This window comes from Amblyraja radiata, chromosome 38 (genome assembly GCF_010909765.2).
Source record: "Amblyraja radiata isolate CabotCenter1 chromosome 38, sAmbRad1.1.pri, whole genome shotgun sequence".
Classification (NCBI taxonomy): domain Eukaryota; kingdom Metazoa; phylum Chordata; class Chondrichthyes; order Rajiformes; family Rajidae; genus Amblyraja; species Amblyraja radiata.
The window spans coordinates 12,851,542-12,866,186 of record NC_045993.1 but is presented as its reverse complement, the minus strand read 5'-3'; the positions used below and the strand labels follow the sequence as shown (position 1 = coordinate 12,866,186).

General features: G+C 50.1%; 1 protein-coding gene across 2 annotated transcripts in view; it reads left to right on the top strand.

Annotated features, from left to right (window-relative positions):
- tab1 (TGF-beta activated kinase 1 (MAP3K7) binding protein 1) overlaps positions 1 to 14,645 on the top strand; it is a 40,941-nt gene that overhangs the window by 15,860 nt on the left and 10,436 nt on the right. For both annotated transcript variants that reach the window (XM_033013077.1, XM_033013078.1), the window contains exons 7-9: positions 3,389 to 3,500; positions 6,767 to 6,911; positions 8,299 to 8,521. In XM_033013077.1, the coding sequence (XP_032868968.1) occupies positions 3,389 to 3,500; positions 6,767 to 6,911; positions 8,299 to 8,521 (480 nt within the window). The remainder of the gene's footprint in view (positions 1 to 3,388; positions 3,501 to 6,766; positions 6,912 to 8,298; positions 8,522 to 14,645) is intronic.

The following is a 14,645-nucleotide window of genomic DNA, read 5'->3' as shown; positions in this document are numbered from 1 at the left end:
ATCCACCACAGTGAGTCCACCAAGCACCTCCTCACTGTGATGGAGGCATAAATCTTAGGGCTGCAGTCTCTTCCCTCCTCTTCTCCCTCTGCGCTGAGGTGATACCCCACCGGGCGATGGTAAATCAGTCCCGCGGCTCACCGAGCTCCGCGAACGGACCGGTTCAAACGGTTCAAACGGTTCAAACGGTTCAAACGGCCCGGGGTGGTCGAAGCTGCCGCCCTCCAGTCCAGCGGACGCAGCTGTTGACGACGTCGTCCACTGGCTGTGTTTATGCGTAGTCCCCCCATTTCAGGGCACCATAATGTTTGGGTGCAAGGTCTTGTAAATGAAAGTAGTCACTAACACAATCCTACACCCACTAGGAGCAATGTACAATAATACCAAACAAATTCACCTACAAATCTGTATATCTGGGAGGAAACCGGAGATCCCAGAGAAAACCCACGCAGGTCATGGAGTTCTTACAGCCCCCGGGTTCAATTCCGACTACGGGTGCTGTCTGTACAGTTGTACGTTATCCCTATGACCACGTGGGTTTTCTCTGGGTGCTCTGGTTTCCTCCCACACTCCAAAGACTTACAGGTTTATAGGTTAATTGGCCTTTGTAAATTGTCCCTGGTGTGTAGGATCGAACTAGTATACATGTGATCGCTGGTCGGCGCGGACCCGGTGGTCTAAACTAAACCCCAAGGTTGGAATTGAACCCAGGTCTCGAGAGCTGTGGAGCAGCAGCTTAACGAGCTGCATCACTGTGCTCCCCACCCCTACAAGTCAAGTCGGTTATATTCGTCACTTGCACATAAAGTGCAGTGAAATGAATTTGCCAGCAGCGGTACTATAAAAAAGAACACACAAGACACAATAAAAATTGAACACAAAACATCCACCACAGCATTCATCGCTGTGGTGGGTGGAAGGCACAAAATTTGGTCAGTCCTCCTCCATTTACCCCCCGTGGTCGGGACCATAAACCTCCGCAGTCACCGCTGTGGGCGTCCAGACCAGGTAAGTCCTGAATCAGTGCCTCCCCACTGGAGACCGCGGCTTCAAGATGGTGTAGGCCGCAGGCCGGCGGTTGAAGATCTAAAGTCCCTGCCGCGCCTCAGCCAGAAGCACCGCAGAGCCGGCGGTCGGAGCTCCTCTCCAGGGATCCCCAGTTCCCGTTATTCTCATCACAAGTATCCACAAACTGTTAATACAAGTTCCTGCAAGTGTCCAGATTAAAGTTTGAACAAATAAAACTAACTGTTAACCCTTACTTCCATATCACGGCAGACTTGGTTATTTCCTGAAACAATCCCATGCGCAAGAATGGAAGGGCAATTGCGGCACGTTCTATAATGCACATCCTGTAGATTCAGCAGAGTTTAAACAGCATGATCAGCAAACTGTGCCCTGACCTGTGAAATGGTGATGTCTCCTGTAATAGAATTACTTCAATCACATTCCCATTAATAGCCTCTGCGTCAGTGCACCAGCTATCTCATCGCGGAAAATTTGAGATGGATTGCAGATTAAAATTGAACAAATTTGTAATTGTTTTTATACACCTGCATTTAAAGGTCGCTTCCCCAAGTCAGATGTAGTTAGAGGAAGAATTATTCACTGGTCCCTTGGGGCCAGTCACACAGTGGTCCGTGACGGTCCTGTCCCAATGGTGGTTACTCACTGATGTCCCAGTAATGGTCACACAAAGACCGGTCAGCGTGCAGCCTGTCCTGGGGCTGGTCACCCATTGACTGGTCAGCGATGGCCTTGTCCCGGGTCAGTGATGTCTTTGCCCCAGTGGCGGTCAGCGATGGCCTCTTCCAGTGACAGTCACTCACTGTCCAGTCAGCGATGCTGAATTACTCCGGTGCTGAACTACTATCTACCTCTGACGTCTTTCGGCCCGAAACGTTGCCTCTTTCCTTCGCTCCATAGATGCTGCTGCACCCGCTGAGTTTCTCCAGCACTTTTGTCTACCTTATCCTTGACGGGACTTTGTCGACTTTATCTTGCACCAAATGTTATTCCCTTCACACATATCCATACAGTGGAAATTGATTGATTGTTTATTATTATTATTATTTTAAATTTTTTTATTAAAAGCATATGTACAAATAGAAATAAACAACAAATTGGTTACAGAGCTCTTACGTAGCTTCAATTTTTTATTTTTTTTAAAAGAAACGAAATAAAGAAAGAAAGAGATAAGAGAAACTATAAACTAATAGAAAGAAAGAAAGCAAGAAAGAAAGGAGATTACAAATGTAAAAATTGTGGAGATAGTTGTTCATCCAACCCTAAACTCAAGTTGTGACTTTAATTTTGTGTTAAACCAGTTTACTTTTTTTTTAAATTCAATAAATTGAGACTATATTTTAAAAAATAGTTCTGGTTTGTCAATTAAGACAAATCTTATTTTTTCCAAATGCAAGGTCTCGGTCATTTCCGTAATCCACATTTTAATTGCGGGGGTTGCTGTTTGTATTAATTTTTTCACAGTTATTAAACTAATCGAGGAAGTGTCTCTGGCTTATGGATTGATTGTAATCATGTCTTGATTTTCTGCTGACTGGTTCGCACGCAACACAAAGCTCTTCGCTGTACCTCCGTACACTTGCCAAGAAAATAAACTGATGGCTGTATCCTGCTGTCGTATGTCTTTTAGACTTGCAGCTCCGTTGAGGCGAGCCAGGGCAACGTGTCATCGTCCAGGTCAATCAGACTTCGTTCACCATTCGGTGGCCGGTGTTTGGGGCAACTGGTGACGATGTGCTCCACTGTCTGTGTTGGGTCCCCACACTCGCAGGAGGTGCTGTCCACACGGCCCCACCTCTTCATCGCTACTCCATAGCGTCCGATGCCTGTCCTCGAGCGGTTGAGGGTTGTCCACTGCTTTCAGGGCAGGCACTGGCCAGGGACGTCCATGGGGTCATTGATGTACTGGTGTAGCCTAGATGGTTCTGCTGACTTCCACTGGTCTCTCCATCTCGTCTTGACCCAGGCGGCCTTAGAAGCGTCAGCCGGTGTTGTACAGAGCAGCTCTTGGGCTTGCGTGGCAAAGGGTTGCCGTGACTCACTGACCAGTCACTGACATCCCAGTGGCACTCACTAACTGACTGGTCAGCGATGTCCTCCAGTGATGGTCACTCACTGACTGGTCTGCGATGGCTCTGTCCCAGTGGCCATGACCCACTGACCGATGAGCGGTGTCCCAGGGATGGTGACTCACCGATGGGTCAGCGATGGCCCTACCCCAGGGCTGGTGAGTCACAGACTGGCCAGTGAAGACCATCCCTGCAGTGGTCACTCAACCACCGGTCAGCGGTGTTGCAGGGCCGGGTCACTTGCAGTCAACGGCCGCCTGATGCTGAATGTTGTGCTCTATTTCTCTCTCCAGGCCTGGACGTTGCAAAGATCAAGCAGTGTGGGCTGATTGGAGGCCAGGACAGCAGTCGGCGTATCGGGGATTACCGAATGAAGTACTGCTACAGTGACGTGGAGATGCTGAGGTGAGCGGCGCTCGATTCCTGCTCACTCGACCACATCCGGAGGCACAGGAACGTGACCAGACCAGCAGGTGGCTGCCCCGCCCCCTCCCACCCTCGCATGAGGGCAGCAAAGTGGCCCACAAAATCCTTGTTCCTACACTCGAATTGCCTGGCTGTTAAGGCCAGCACTGCATGTTTGCTGCTTGACTGCCTGGTGCGGCTCCATGCTTGTTTCCATTGACCAGGGCGCAGGGAAGCCCAGGTTGTGTCGCCCGTCCTCCATCCTCCATCTCTGAACCATGTGCCATTCAGATAATCACCTGCATTCTTGCTATTGAGGGAGTGCAGAGTAGGTTCACAAGGTTAATTCCCGGGATGGCGGGACTGTCATATGCTGAGAGAATGAAGCAGCTGGGCTTGTACACTATGGAGTTTAGAAGGATGGGAGGGGATCTCATTGAAACATATAAGATTGTTAAGAGCTTGGACACACGCTAGAGGCAGAAAACATGTTCCCGATGTTGGGGGAGTCCAGAACCACGGGCCACAGTTTAAGAATAAGGGGTAAGCCATTTAGAACGGAGATGAGGAAACATTTTTTCTCACAGTGAGTGGTGAGTCTGTGGAATTCTCTGCCTCAGAGGGAGGTGGAGGCAGGTTCTCTGGATACTTTCAAGAGAGAGCTAGATGGGGCTCTTAAAAATAGCGGAGTCAGGGGATATGGGGAGAAGGCAGGAACAGGGTACTGATTGGGGATGATCAGCCATGATCACATTGAATGGCGGTGCTGGCTCAAAGGGCCAAATGGCCTACTCCTACACCTATTGTCTATTGTCTGCCGCCACTGTGGGGAGTCTCCAATTGTCCATTATCGTCAAGCCTCTGCCATGCCTCTGTTCCCCCCCCCCCAGAGAATCAGTCTCAACCACACCACGACATCTCTGCTTAGCACTCCCACCCACCTTTGTGCTGCCTGTAAATATGGAGATCTGGCGTTTAATTCCCCATTCAGTTGCCTGGTGTCTGTACTGGACCTTGGCAAGGACACCAGCATAATGACGGACCCTGGACCTCCCCTCTCCCCTCAGGCAAGAGGTACAGGGATGGTGTCTTCCCAGCTGTTATCAGGGAACTGAACCATTCTATCACCAACCAGACAGCGATCCTAAAGCCCCTGTCCCACTTTCACGACCTAATTCACGACCTTTTCTACTCGTGGACATTTTTCATCATGTTGAAAAAACACCCCGACCTACTTGATGCCACGAATACCTACGACTAGCATCACGGCCTACCTACGACCTCGTGACGACCATGCCGCGAGTATGAGTCAAGGGCAAACTCGGCAGAGGTCGTGAATTAGGTCGTGTAAGTGGGACAGGCCCTTAACCCACCATCTACAGTATCTCTTTGGACACGCTCGGGCAGTCTTTAATCGCACTTTACTGGACTTTATCTTGCACTAAACGTCATTCCCTTTATCCTGTATCTGTGCGGCTTGATCGTAATCATGTATTGTCTTTTCCGCTGACTGGATAGCACGCAACAAAAAAGCTTTTCCCTCTACCTCGGTACACCTGACAATAAACTAAACTAAACTCAATCACAAATTCACGTACAGCGGTATTTGCATTCCTAGAATATAGTCTACAGCGCGAATTTCTGCATTGCAAAGCGACAGCATCTCCACATGCGACAAGAAACGGAGTTGAAAGAAGAATGTTCTTATTTATTTCTTTTTTTCACCTAAATTCTGTGGGAAGGGATTTCACTCCACTCCACACGTGTGTGGGTGATTTGTGAATTTGGGTCGGTGAATGATCATCAAGGAGAAATCCCCCATGGGTGATCAGCCATGGTCACATTGAATGGCGGTGCTGGCTCGAAGGGCCGAATGGCCTACTCCTACTCCATGGATCTATCCCCCATTGTAGGATTAGTGTAGGAAGGAACAGGTGCAGGTTTATCCCGAAGTGCTGGAGTAACTCAGCGGGTTTAGTCTGTACGATCAGTGTTCGTGGAGGATTGATGGCCAACACTGACTCGGTGGGATGAAGGGCCTCTCTACGCTAACTCTGGACTCCAGTGGCCCAGCTGTGATCACGGGTCTCCCAGTACTCTTCCGACCGTGGCTATTGACCGGCTGTGCTGACTGGCCGAGACCACTGACCTCCCAGTACAGGCCCGACACGATCTCTCTCTACTGAACCAGTGTAGTTTATTATCAGCACATGTACCGAGGTACAGTGCAAAGCTTTTATGTTGTGTGCTCTCTGGTCAGTGAAAAGACTATACAGGTCCACCGCCAATTTAATTTTCTTTTCTTCCCCCCCCCTTTTCCCTAACTAGTCTGAAGAAGGGTCTCGACCAAAAACGTCACCCATTCCTTCTCCAAAATGTCGACCATTCCTTCTCAGATGCAGCCCATCCCGTTGAGTTACTCCAGGTTTTTTGTGTCTATCAAGGGAGCCGGAAAGTCGGTGATGGACCTGTACATGATTACAGTCAAGCTATCCACAGTATCCAATAAAATTCCGATGAAAGATAGTCTGAGGGTCTCCAATGAGGTGGATAGTAGGTCAGGACTGCTCTCATCAGTGCTATATAGGATGGTGCAGTTGCCTGATAACAGCTGGGAAGAAGTTGTCGCTGAATCTGGAGGTGTGCCTTCTCACACTTCAAGCATGAGCATGTTTTGTTTATTGTCACGTTTGCCGAGGTACAGTGAAATGCTTTTGTTGCGTGCTAGCCAGTCAGCGGAAAGACTATACATGATTACAATCGAGCTGTCCGCAGTGTACACAGATACACGATAAAGGGAAGGTAGACAAAAATGCTGGAGAAACTCAGCGGGTGCGGCAGCATCTATGGAGCGAAGGAAATAGGTGACGTTTCGGGCCAAAACCCTTCTTCAGACTACAATAAAGGGAGTAAGGTGAATAACGTTTTGTGCAGGATAAAGTCAGTAAAGTCTGATCCAAGATAGTCCAGTGAGGTCTCCAATGAGGTAGATAGTCGTTCTGCTAGGACTGCTCTATAGTTGTTGGTGGGATGATTCAGTTGCCTGATAATAGCTGGGAAGAAACTGTCCCTGAATCTGGACGTGTACGTTTTCACACTTCTGTACCTTTTGCCCGACAAGAGGAAGTGGCCGGGGTGTAACTCGTCCTTGATGATGCAGCTGGTCTTGCAGCCAGGGTATAAATTGAGTCAGTGGAAAGGAGGTGTGATGTTCTGGGCTAACGTCTACTTACAAAGGCAATGATCTGACTTGTGTTCCCGGGTAGCCCCGCCAAGACGAAGCCAGTGATCGCAGAGCCGGAGATTCACGGGGGGCAGTCGCTGGACGGGGTGACGGGATTCTTGGTGTTGATGACCGATGGACTGTACAAAGCCCTGGAGGCAGCTCATGGCCCTGGGCAAGCCAACCAGGTGAGACCCTGCACTTGGCTGACCCTGTACAGTGGCTGCGTATAAGCTGCAGTGGGCACGGTAGTCTGAGGTGGGGTGACATTCTGAGCGATGTGGTCGCGGGGTTGGGCTGGCATTTATGGTGGAGCTGTGCGTGGAGGGGAGTAGCTGGCGGGAGGGCTCTGTGTGTGGGGGTTGGGGTTGCGGGGGAAGTGGAGCTGTGTGTGGAGGGAGGGGGGAGCGACTGCGTGAGGGAGGCGGAGGGGCTGTGCGTGGGGGAGGGGAGCGGTGAGGGGCCGGGGGAGGGGTGAAGGACTGGGGGAGGGGTGAAGGACTGGGGGAGAGGAGGGGCTGGGGGAGCGGTGAAGGGCTGTGAGTGGGGGGGTGAGGGACTGGGGGAGCGGTGAAGGACTGTGAGTGAGGGGCTGGGGGAGAGGTGAGGGGTGCGGTAGAGAGGGGCTGTATGCATGTGGGGGGTTGTTGTGTGCATGGGGCTGCAGGTGGGGAGGGGGTATGTATATTCCAGTGTGTCGTGCCGTGTTTGGGATCCGGTGAGGGGGTGGGAGGGTGTTCATGTGTGATCCGAGGGCTGGTGTAAGGTGGGCTGTGTGGTTGTTCCAGTGTATGTGGTAGTGGGTTATGTGGAGGGCTGGAGATATGTCCTCGGGTACTGGATGTGATGGGTGGGTAGATGTTTATTTGTGTGGGTCTGGGTGCGTGTAAGTATTCTGCAGAGGGAGCCCTAGGGTGGGGGCGGGTGTGTGTGTGTATATGTGTTCAGCATAACATGTCCCTGGGGTGGGATCAGGTGTGGTTATATAGAAGGATACAATGTTGAAACAGGCCCTTCGGCCCAACTTGCCCACACCGGCCAACATGTCCCAGCTACACTAGTCCCACCTGCCCACGTTGGTCCATGTCCCTCCAAACTTGGCTGCACATAAGTTCCACGGAGTCGGACTACGCAGGGTGGGTGTGTGTGTGTGGGTATATGTTGCACAGATTGTGACCCAGGGTGGTGGTAGGGGTGTGTGTGTGGGTATATGTTGCACAGATTGTGACCCAGGGTGGTGGTAGGGGGGTGTGTGTGGGTAATTGTTGCACAGATTGTGTCCCAGGGTGGTGGTGGGGGTGTGTGTGTGGGTATATGTTGCACAGTATGCGTCCCAGGCTGGTTTGTGGGGGGGGGGGGGGGGGGGTATATGTCGCACAGTGTGTGTCCCAGGGTGGTTGGGGGGGGGGGTTTGGGTACATGTTGCACAGTGTGTGTCCCAGGGTGGTGAGGGTGTGTGTGTGGGTATATGTTGCACAGAGTGTATCCCAGGGTGGTGGGTGGGGAGGGTGTGTGTGTGGGTACATGTTCCCGTTGCTCCTGTCCTCAGTGTGTGGCTGCCGTCTGCCTGTGCAGGAGATTGCTGCCATGGTGGCGACGGAGTTTGCTCTGCAGACGAGGCTGGAGGCGGTAGCCCAGGCGGTGGTGGACCGCGTGCGACGGATACACCGCGACACCTTCGTCAGTGCAGGGGAAAGGTCGAAGTTTTGTGAGAGACACGAAGACATGACCCTACTTGTCCGCAACTTCCACTACCCTCTGGGCGAGATGAGCCAGACGTCCAACAGCCCAACCCAAGGTAGGCGGTGCAGCGGGTGGAGCTGCTGCCTCTCGGCGGTGCAGCGGGTGGAGCTGCTGCCTCTCGGTGGTGCAGCGGGTAGAGCTGCTGCCTCACAGCAACAAAGACCCCGGTTCGATCCTAGCCTCGGGTGTTATCTGTACACAGTTTGCACGTTCTCCCTGTGACTGCGTAGGTTTTCCCGGGTGCTCTGGTTTCCTTCCAGAGTCCAAAGACGGGCAAGTTTGCAGATTAATTAGCCTCTTTAAATTGTTAATCAGCCTGTGTAAATTGTTGAAGGTACACAAAATTGCTGGGGAAACTCAGCGGGTGCAGCAGCATCTATGGAGCGAAGGAAATAGGCGACGTTTCGGGCCGAAACCCTTCTTCAGACGTAATTGTTAATTGGCCTCCAAATTGCCCTCTGATGTTGAAGGAGTGGATGTTGAAATGGGATAACATAGAACTATTGTAAATAGCTGGTCGGCGTGGCCCCGGTGGGCTGGTGCCTGTTTCCTTGCTGCGACTCTGAACTAAGCTACAAGTTTTGTAACAATTCAAGGTCTCCCTTCGCGCCCCCCCCCCCCCCCCTTTAATTTGGACAAAATTACGAGAACTCAGTTGAAGCTCCGTGTAAACTGAATGTCTAGAGTGTTTTATTGTCATGTGTCCCAGATGTAATTCTTACTTGCAGCAGCACGACAGAATAGTACACTGTGAACAATATGATAAACGAGAGAGTGTGTGTGTGTATATATTATGTAGTTCAGAGCGATTTAACTTTGTAGTGTTTAATAACCAAATGGCTGTAAAGAAGAAGGTACACAAAAATGCTGGAGAAACTCAGCGGGTGCAGCAGCATCTATGGAGCGAAGGAAATAGGCTGTAAAGAAGAAGCTGTTTCTGAACCTGGACATTTGAGTATACAGTACCTTCTTCCCAATGGCAGGGGTGAAATGAGTGTGTGGCCAGGGTGGTGTGGGTCACTGATGATGCTGGCTGCCTTTTTGAGGCAACGACTCCGGTAATTCCCTTCGATGGTGGGGAGGTCAGAGCCGGTGATGGACTGGGCAGTGTTCATAACTTTTTGCGGTCTTTTCCGCTCCCGGACGTTCAATTTGCCGAACCAGGCCACGATGCAACCAGTCAGTATGTTCTACCATGCACCTGTAGAAGTTGAAGAGAATCCCCTCTGACATACCGAATCTCCATCATCTTATCAGGAAGTAGAGGCCTCGATGTGCTTTCTTTATAATTGCATCCGTGTGCTGGGTCCAGGAAAGATCTTCGGAAATATGCACGCCCAGAAATTTGAAGTTTTTGACTCTCTCCACTGTTATAAACAGGATTGTGGGTGCTCATCCTTCTTCTTCCAAAGTCCACAATTAGTTCCTTGGTTTTATTGGTATTGCGAGCCAGGTTGTTGTGCTGGCACCATTTGGTCAATCGGTCGATCTCACTTCTATACTCTGGCACATCACCATCTGTAATTCAACAACGGTGGTGTCGTCAGCGAACTTGAAGACGGAGTTTGCTCCATGTCCGGCTACACAGTCATGAGTATAGAGTGAGTAGAGCAGGGGGCTGAGCACGTAGCCTTGAGGTGCTCCCGTGCTGATTGTTATTGAGGAAGATGTGTGTCAGCCAATTCGAACAGACTGGTCTATGGATGAGGAGGTCGAGGATCCGGAGCGGAGAAAGATTCGCAGAGACCCATTTCCGTGAGCTTGGTAACCAGCTTGGAGGGGGTGATGGTATTGAATGCCGAGCTGTAGTCTATAAACATCAGCCTGACGTATGTGTTTTTATTGTCCAAGTGGTCCAGTGGAGAGCCAGTGAGATCGCATCCTCCGTTGACCTGTTGTGGCAGTAGGCAAGGTGTAGTGGGTCAGGATTCTTGTTGAGGTAGGAGTTGATATGCGCCATAACCAACCTCTCAAAGCACGTCATCACCACAGACGTTAGTGCCACCGGTTGATAGTCGTTGAGGCACGTCACCTTACTCTTCTTATGCACCCGTATTATTGATGCAGGTGGGAACCTCAGACCTCAGTAATGTGAGGTTGAAAATGTCCGCAAAAACTCCAGCCAGTTGGTCTGCACAGGTTTTGAGAACTCGACCGTATATATCATCAGGTCCAGGCGCTTTCCAAGGGTTCGCCCCCTGAAGGATCTACTGACGTCGGCCTCTGTCATTGACTGCACATCAGTGTTCTCGCTATCGTTGAGCTCGTCAGGAAGCGATGCTTCGCTGTCGCTTGAGCTGCCCCCTAATTTCATCTTGTAGGAGGTGATGGCATTCAAGCCCTGCCACAGTTGCCGAACATCTGCCTCATCCTCCAGCTTGGAGCAGAAGTCCCTTTTGGCCTTTTTGATGGCCCAGTCAAGGTCATATCTGGACGTCTTATATACTTCTGCGTCGCCAGACCTAAATGCCTGGGATCTGGTCCTCAGCTGAATGCAAATCTCCTGGTTCATCCAATGCGAATGGAATGATCGACAGATGAAGCAGGTGGTGGAGATCGAGCGGGGAGCGGATAAAGCCACCGCCGTCAGTAAGAAACAGCAGCAAGTGAGCGTGGCTCGCTGGTGCACCTTGTGAGTCAGGAATGGGGTCGGAAGCCAGAGCACTAAATGGCTGGAGAGACGTTGGGAGCCAGGGATGGGTCAGCGGCTCATTCCATTCGCATTCACTCTCCATTTTCTATTTGTTTTATTTAAGTTTCTGGCACTCTATGGTGTTTTAGAGACACGGGAGGGGAGTCATTAAAGGGCCAGGGGTGTACTGTTGTTTCATTATCATGTGCCCTCTTGGTCCGGAAAAACGGATAATCCAAGAAGGCTCTGGAACCGAGAGTGCCGGAAAATCGGTGTTCAACCCGTACGGTAAGACTGCCATGCATAGTGTGGATGTTGTCTCTGTCGCCTTCAGTCACTGAGCTTAAGCCCTTGCCATTAAGACAAGAGACAAGATAAGACACATTTATTGTCACATGCACCAATTGGTACAGTGAAATTTGTGGTCACCATACAGCCATACGAATAAAATAAAGAACACAGAACACGATAGTCTTCAACATAAACATCCCCACACAGCAGTATCAAAGTTTCCCACTGTGAGGGAAGGCACCAAAGTTCAGTCATCTTCCTCTGAAGTTCTTTGATGTTCACCCGTGGTCGGAGCCTTCTGAGCCCTCCGCAGTCGCCGCTACCGGCGGCCCAATGTTCAGGCCCTCTCGCCATGATGATGGAACTCCGACTTCGGAAAGGAAGAACATCCTCAGCGGCTTGGACTTCCTAATCGGCCACTTTCTACCGGAGACCGCGGCTCCCGAAGTCCACAGACCGAGCTGCGCGGAGATTCAACGCTGGCGACCCCCAGCAAAGGGTCCCAGGACTCAGCGATGTTGGTCAGCGCCGCCCGCGGCTGGGAGATCTGCAACCACAGCTCCACGATGTTGAAGCAGCTGCCCAACACTCCGGACCTTCAAACGGCGATCTAGGTAAGACATCGCCCGCTCCGTGATGCTCTGGTCCAGTCCCCGGCAGGAAAGGCCGCGCCAATCCAGTTGGTAGGAGGGGGACGAAGATGCGACTCAGAGAATAGTCACATCCTCGCCAGGAAGTGACTGGGAAACAGTTTCCCCATTACCCTACCCCTCCCCCACATAGAAAAACTAAATAAATCCTCCAAAACATACTTTTAAACAAACTAAACCACCAGTACAGGAAATGTTATTGGGTAACTTGCACCAAGATCCTCCCCAACCTCCCCTTCTGACTTCCAACGTACATGTGACTGAGACAGGGTGAAATCTCAAAGCCAAGACACTTGTTTCCATTCCACAGGCATTATTCCTTCACTGTACAATTGCTGCCAATGTTGCCCAGATATTGTAGACACAAGCAACTTGCAGGTGCTGGTAAACAAAAAAAAGACACAAAGTGCTGGAGTAACTCAGCGGATCAGGCAGCATCTCTGCAGAATGTGGATGGGTGACATTTCGGATTGATGCATCTGAAGAAGCGTTCCGACTTGAAAGGTCACATCCACGTTCGCTAGAGATTATACCTGACCCGCTGGGTTACTCCAGCTCTTTGTACCCATTTTGCACAGTTAATGTGCCTTGATAGGGCAGCCAGGGGTAGTGCTGGAGGCAGATACAATGATGGCAATTAAGAGGCTTTTATGGATATGCAATGAATAGAAGGCTTGTATTCACTGGAGTTTAGGAGGATGAGGAGGAATCTTATAGAAACATATAAAATTATAAAAGGACTGGTCAAGCTAAATGCAGGAAAAATGGTCCCAATGTTGGGCGAGTCCAGAACCAGGGGCCACAGTCTTTGAATAAAGGGGAGGTCATTTAAGACTGAGGTGAGAAAAAACTTTTTCACCCAGAGAGTTGTGCATTTATGGAATTCCCTGCCACAGAGTCACTGGATGGATTTAAGAGAGAGTTAGATAGAGCTCTAGGGGCTAGTGGAATCAGGGATATGGGGAGAAGGCAGGCACGGGTTATTGATAGGGGATGATCAGCCATGATCACAATGAATGGCGGTGCCGGCTCGAAGGGCCGAATGGCCTCCTCCTGCACCTAGTTTCTATGTTTCTAAGGATATGGATCATGTGCAGCCAGATGAGATTAATTTATCTTTACATCGTGTTCAGCACAGATATTATGGGCTGAAGGGCCTGTTCCTTCCTGCTGTACTTTTCTGTTCTAGACTGAGTCTGGGAACACTATTTTCAGAGGAGTTCAACGGTTTGAGATGTAGTCAATGCTTAGTGCAAAGTCTGAAGGGGCGGCGCAGTGGTAGAGTTGCTCCCTGACCACGTCAGACATTCAGGTTCGAGTACGCGTGCTGTCTGTACGGTTTGTACCTTCTCCCTGTGGCTGCGTGGGTTTTCTCCGGGTGCCCCGGTTTCCTCCCGCACTCCAAAGACGTATAGTAAAATTGTAAATTGTCCCCAACGTGTGGGAGCAAACTAGTGTACGGGTGACTGCTGGTCGACGCGGACTCGATGGGCTGAAGGACTGTCCCATGCTATGTCTCTAAAGTGAGCAGACTGTTGTGGATGAGTCTGAAGAAGAGTTTTGGCCCGAAATGTTACCTATTTCCTTCGCTCCATAGATGCTGCTGCACCCGCTGAGTTTCTCCAGCACTTTTGTCGACCTCCGTTAGAACAGAAGTTGCTTTATCCTTGACAGAAGTACCCTCGTGCGTGTTTGTTTTGGCCTGAGTCACTCTGCAATCTGCTGGTATCATTGAGCTTTTTTTCCACCCCACACCTAACGCTGTGCCCAGCAGTAAGAGATGGTGCTGCGTGAGTGAAGGATAATTATCCGTGCGGATAGCGTGCAGGACAAGGGCCGGGAGCACAGAGTACGTGACTTGGCCCGTTGTATTTCCACTGTAGGAAGAATTTGGTGCGACTGCCAAATCAAATGTAAGCTGTGTTACTGTAAACTAAAGGCATCCAATTCCTAACAGTACAACAAAGAGCAGTTTAGAAAGATAATGGGAAGGAAGAACTGGGAAAAGCTTTGTCATTTATGTGAAGTATTGGAGAATGATTAATGAGTGGGTTTTAAAGAATGTTTAGCAACTGTTTACAAAATCTCATTAAATTGCATATTTATAATTCATAATTTGACTCGCAAATGATATTTGGCCAAGTGCCACACAGGACTGAAGTTTCCTGTTGCTGGTAATGGAATTAGTTGCATTGAGCCCTGGGAATTGCCCTGACTATCTCCTTTAATTGTCATATGTAGCAACAAGGGAACAATGACATTCTAACGCCGCATAATAACAAGCCTGAGATACAGCAGTGCTCCGAGATAATAGATGATTTTTTTAAATTCAGTCAATTAATAACCCCAATCCTTGAGCAGAATGAAAACCCGAAGTTCTAAATACAACCAAAGACACCCTATGTGTTTAAGAAGGAACTGCAGATGCTGAACAGCATCATCAAGGATCCACACCATCCTGGCTACACACTCATCTCTCCGCTGCCTTCAGGTAGAAGGTACAGGAGCCTGAAATCTGCAACATCCAGGTTCAGGAACAGCTTCTTCCCCACAGCCATCAGACTGTTAAACACAACTTCAAACAAACATGGACACACTGATCTGAT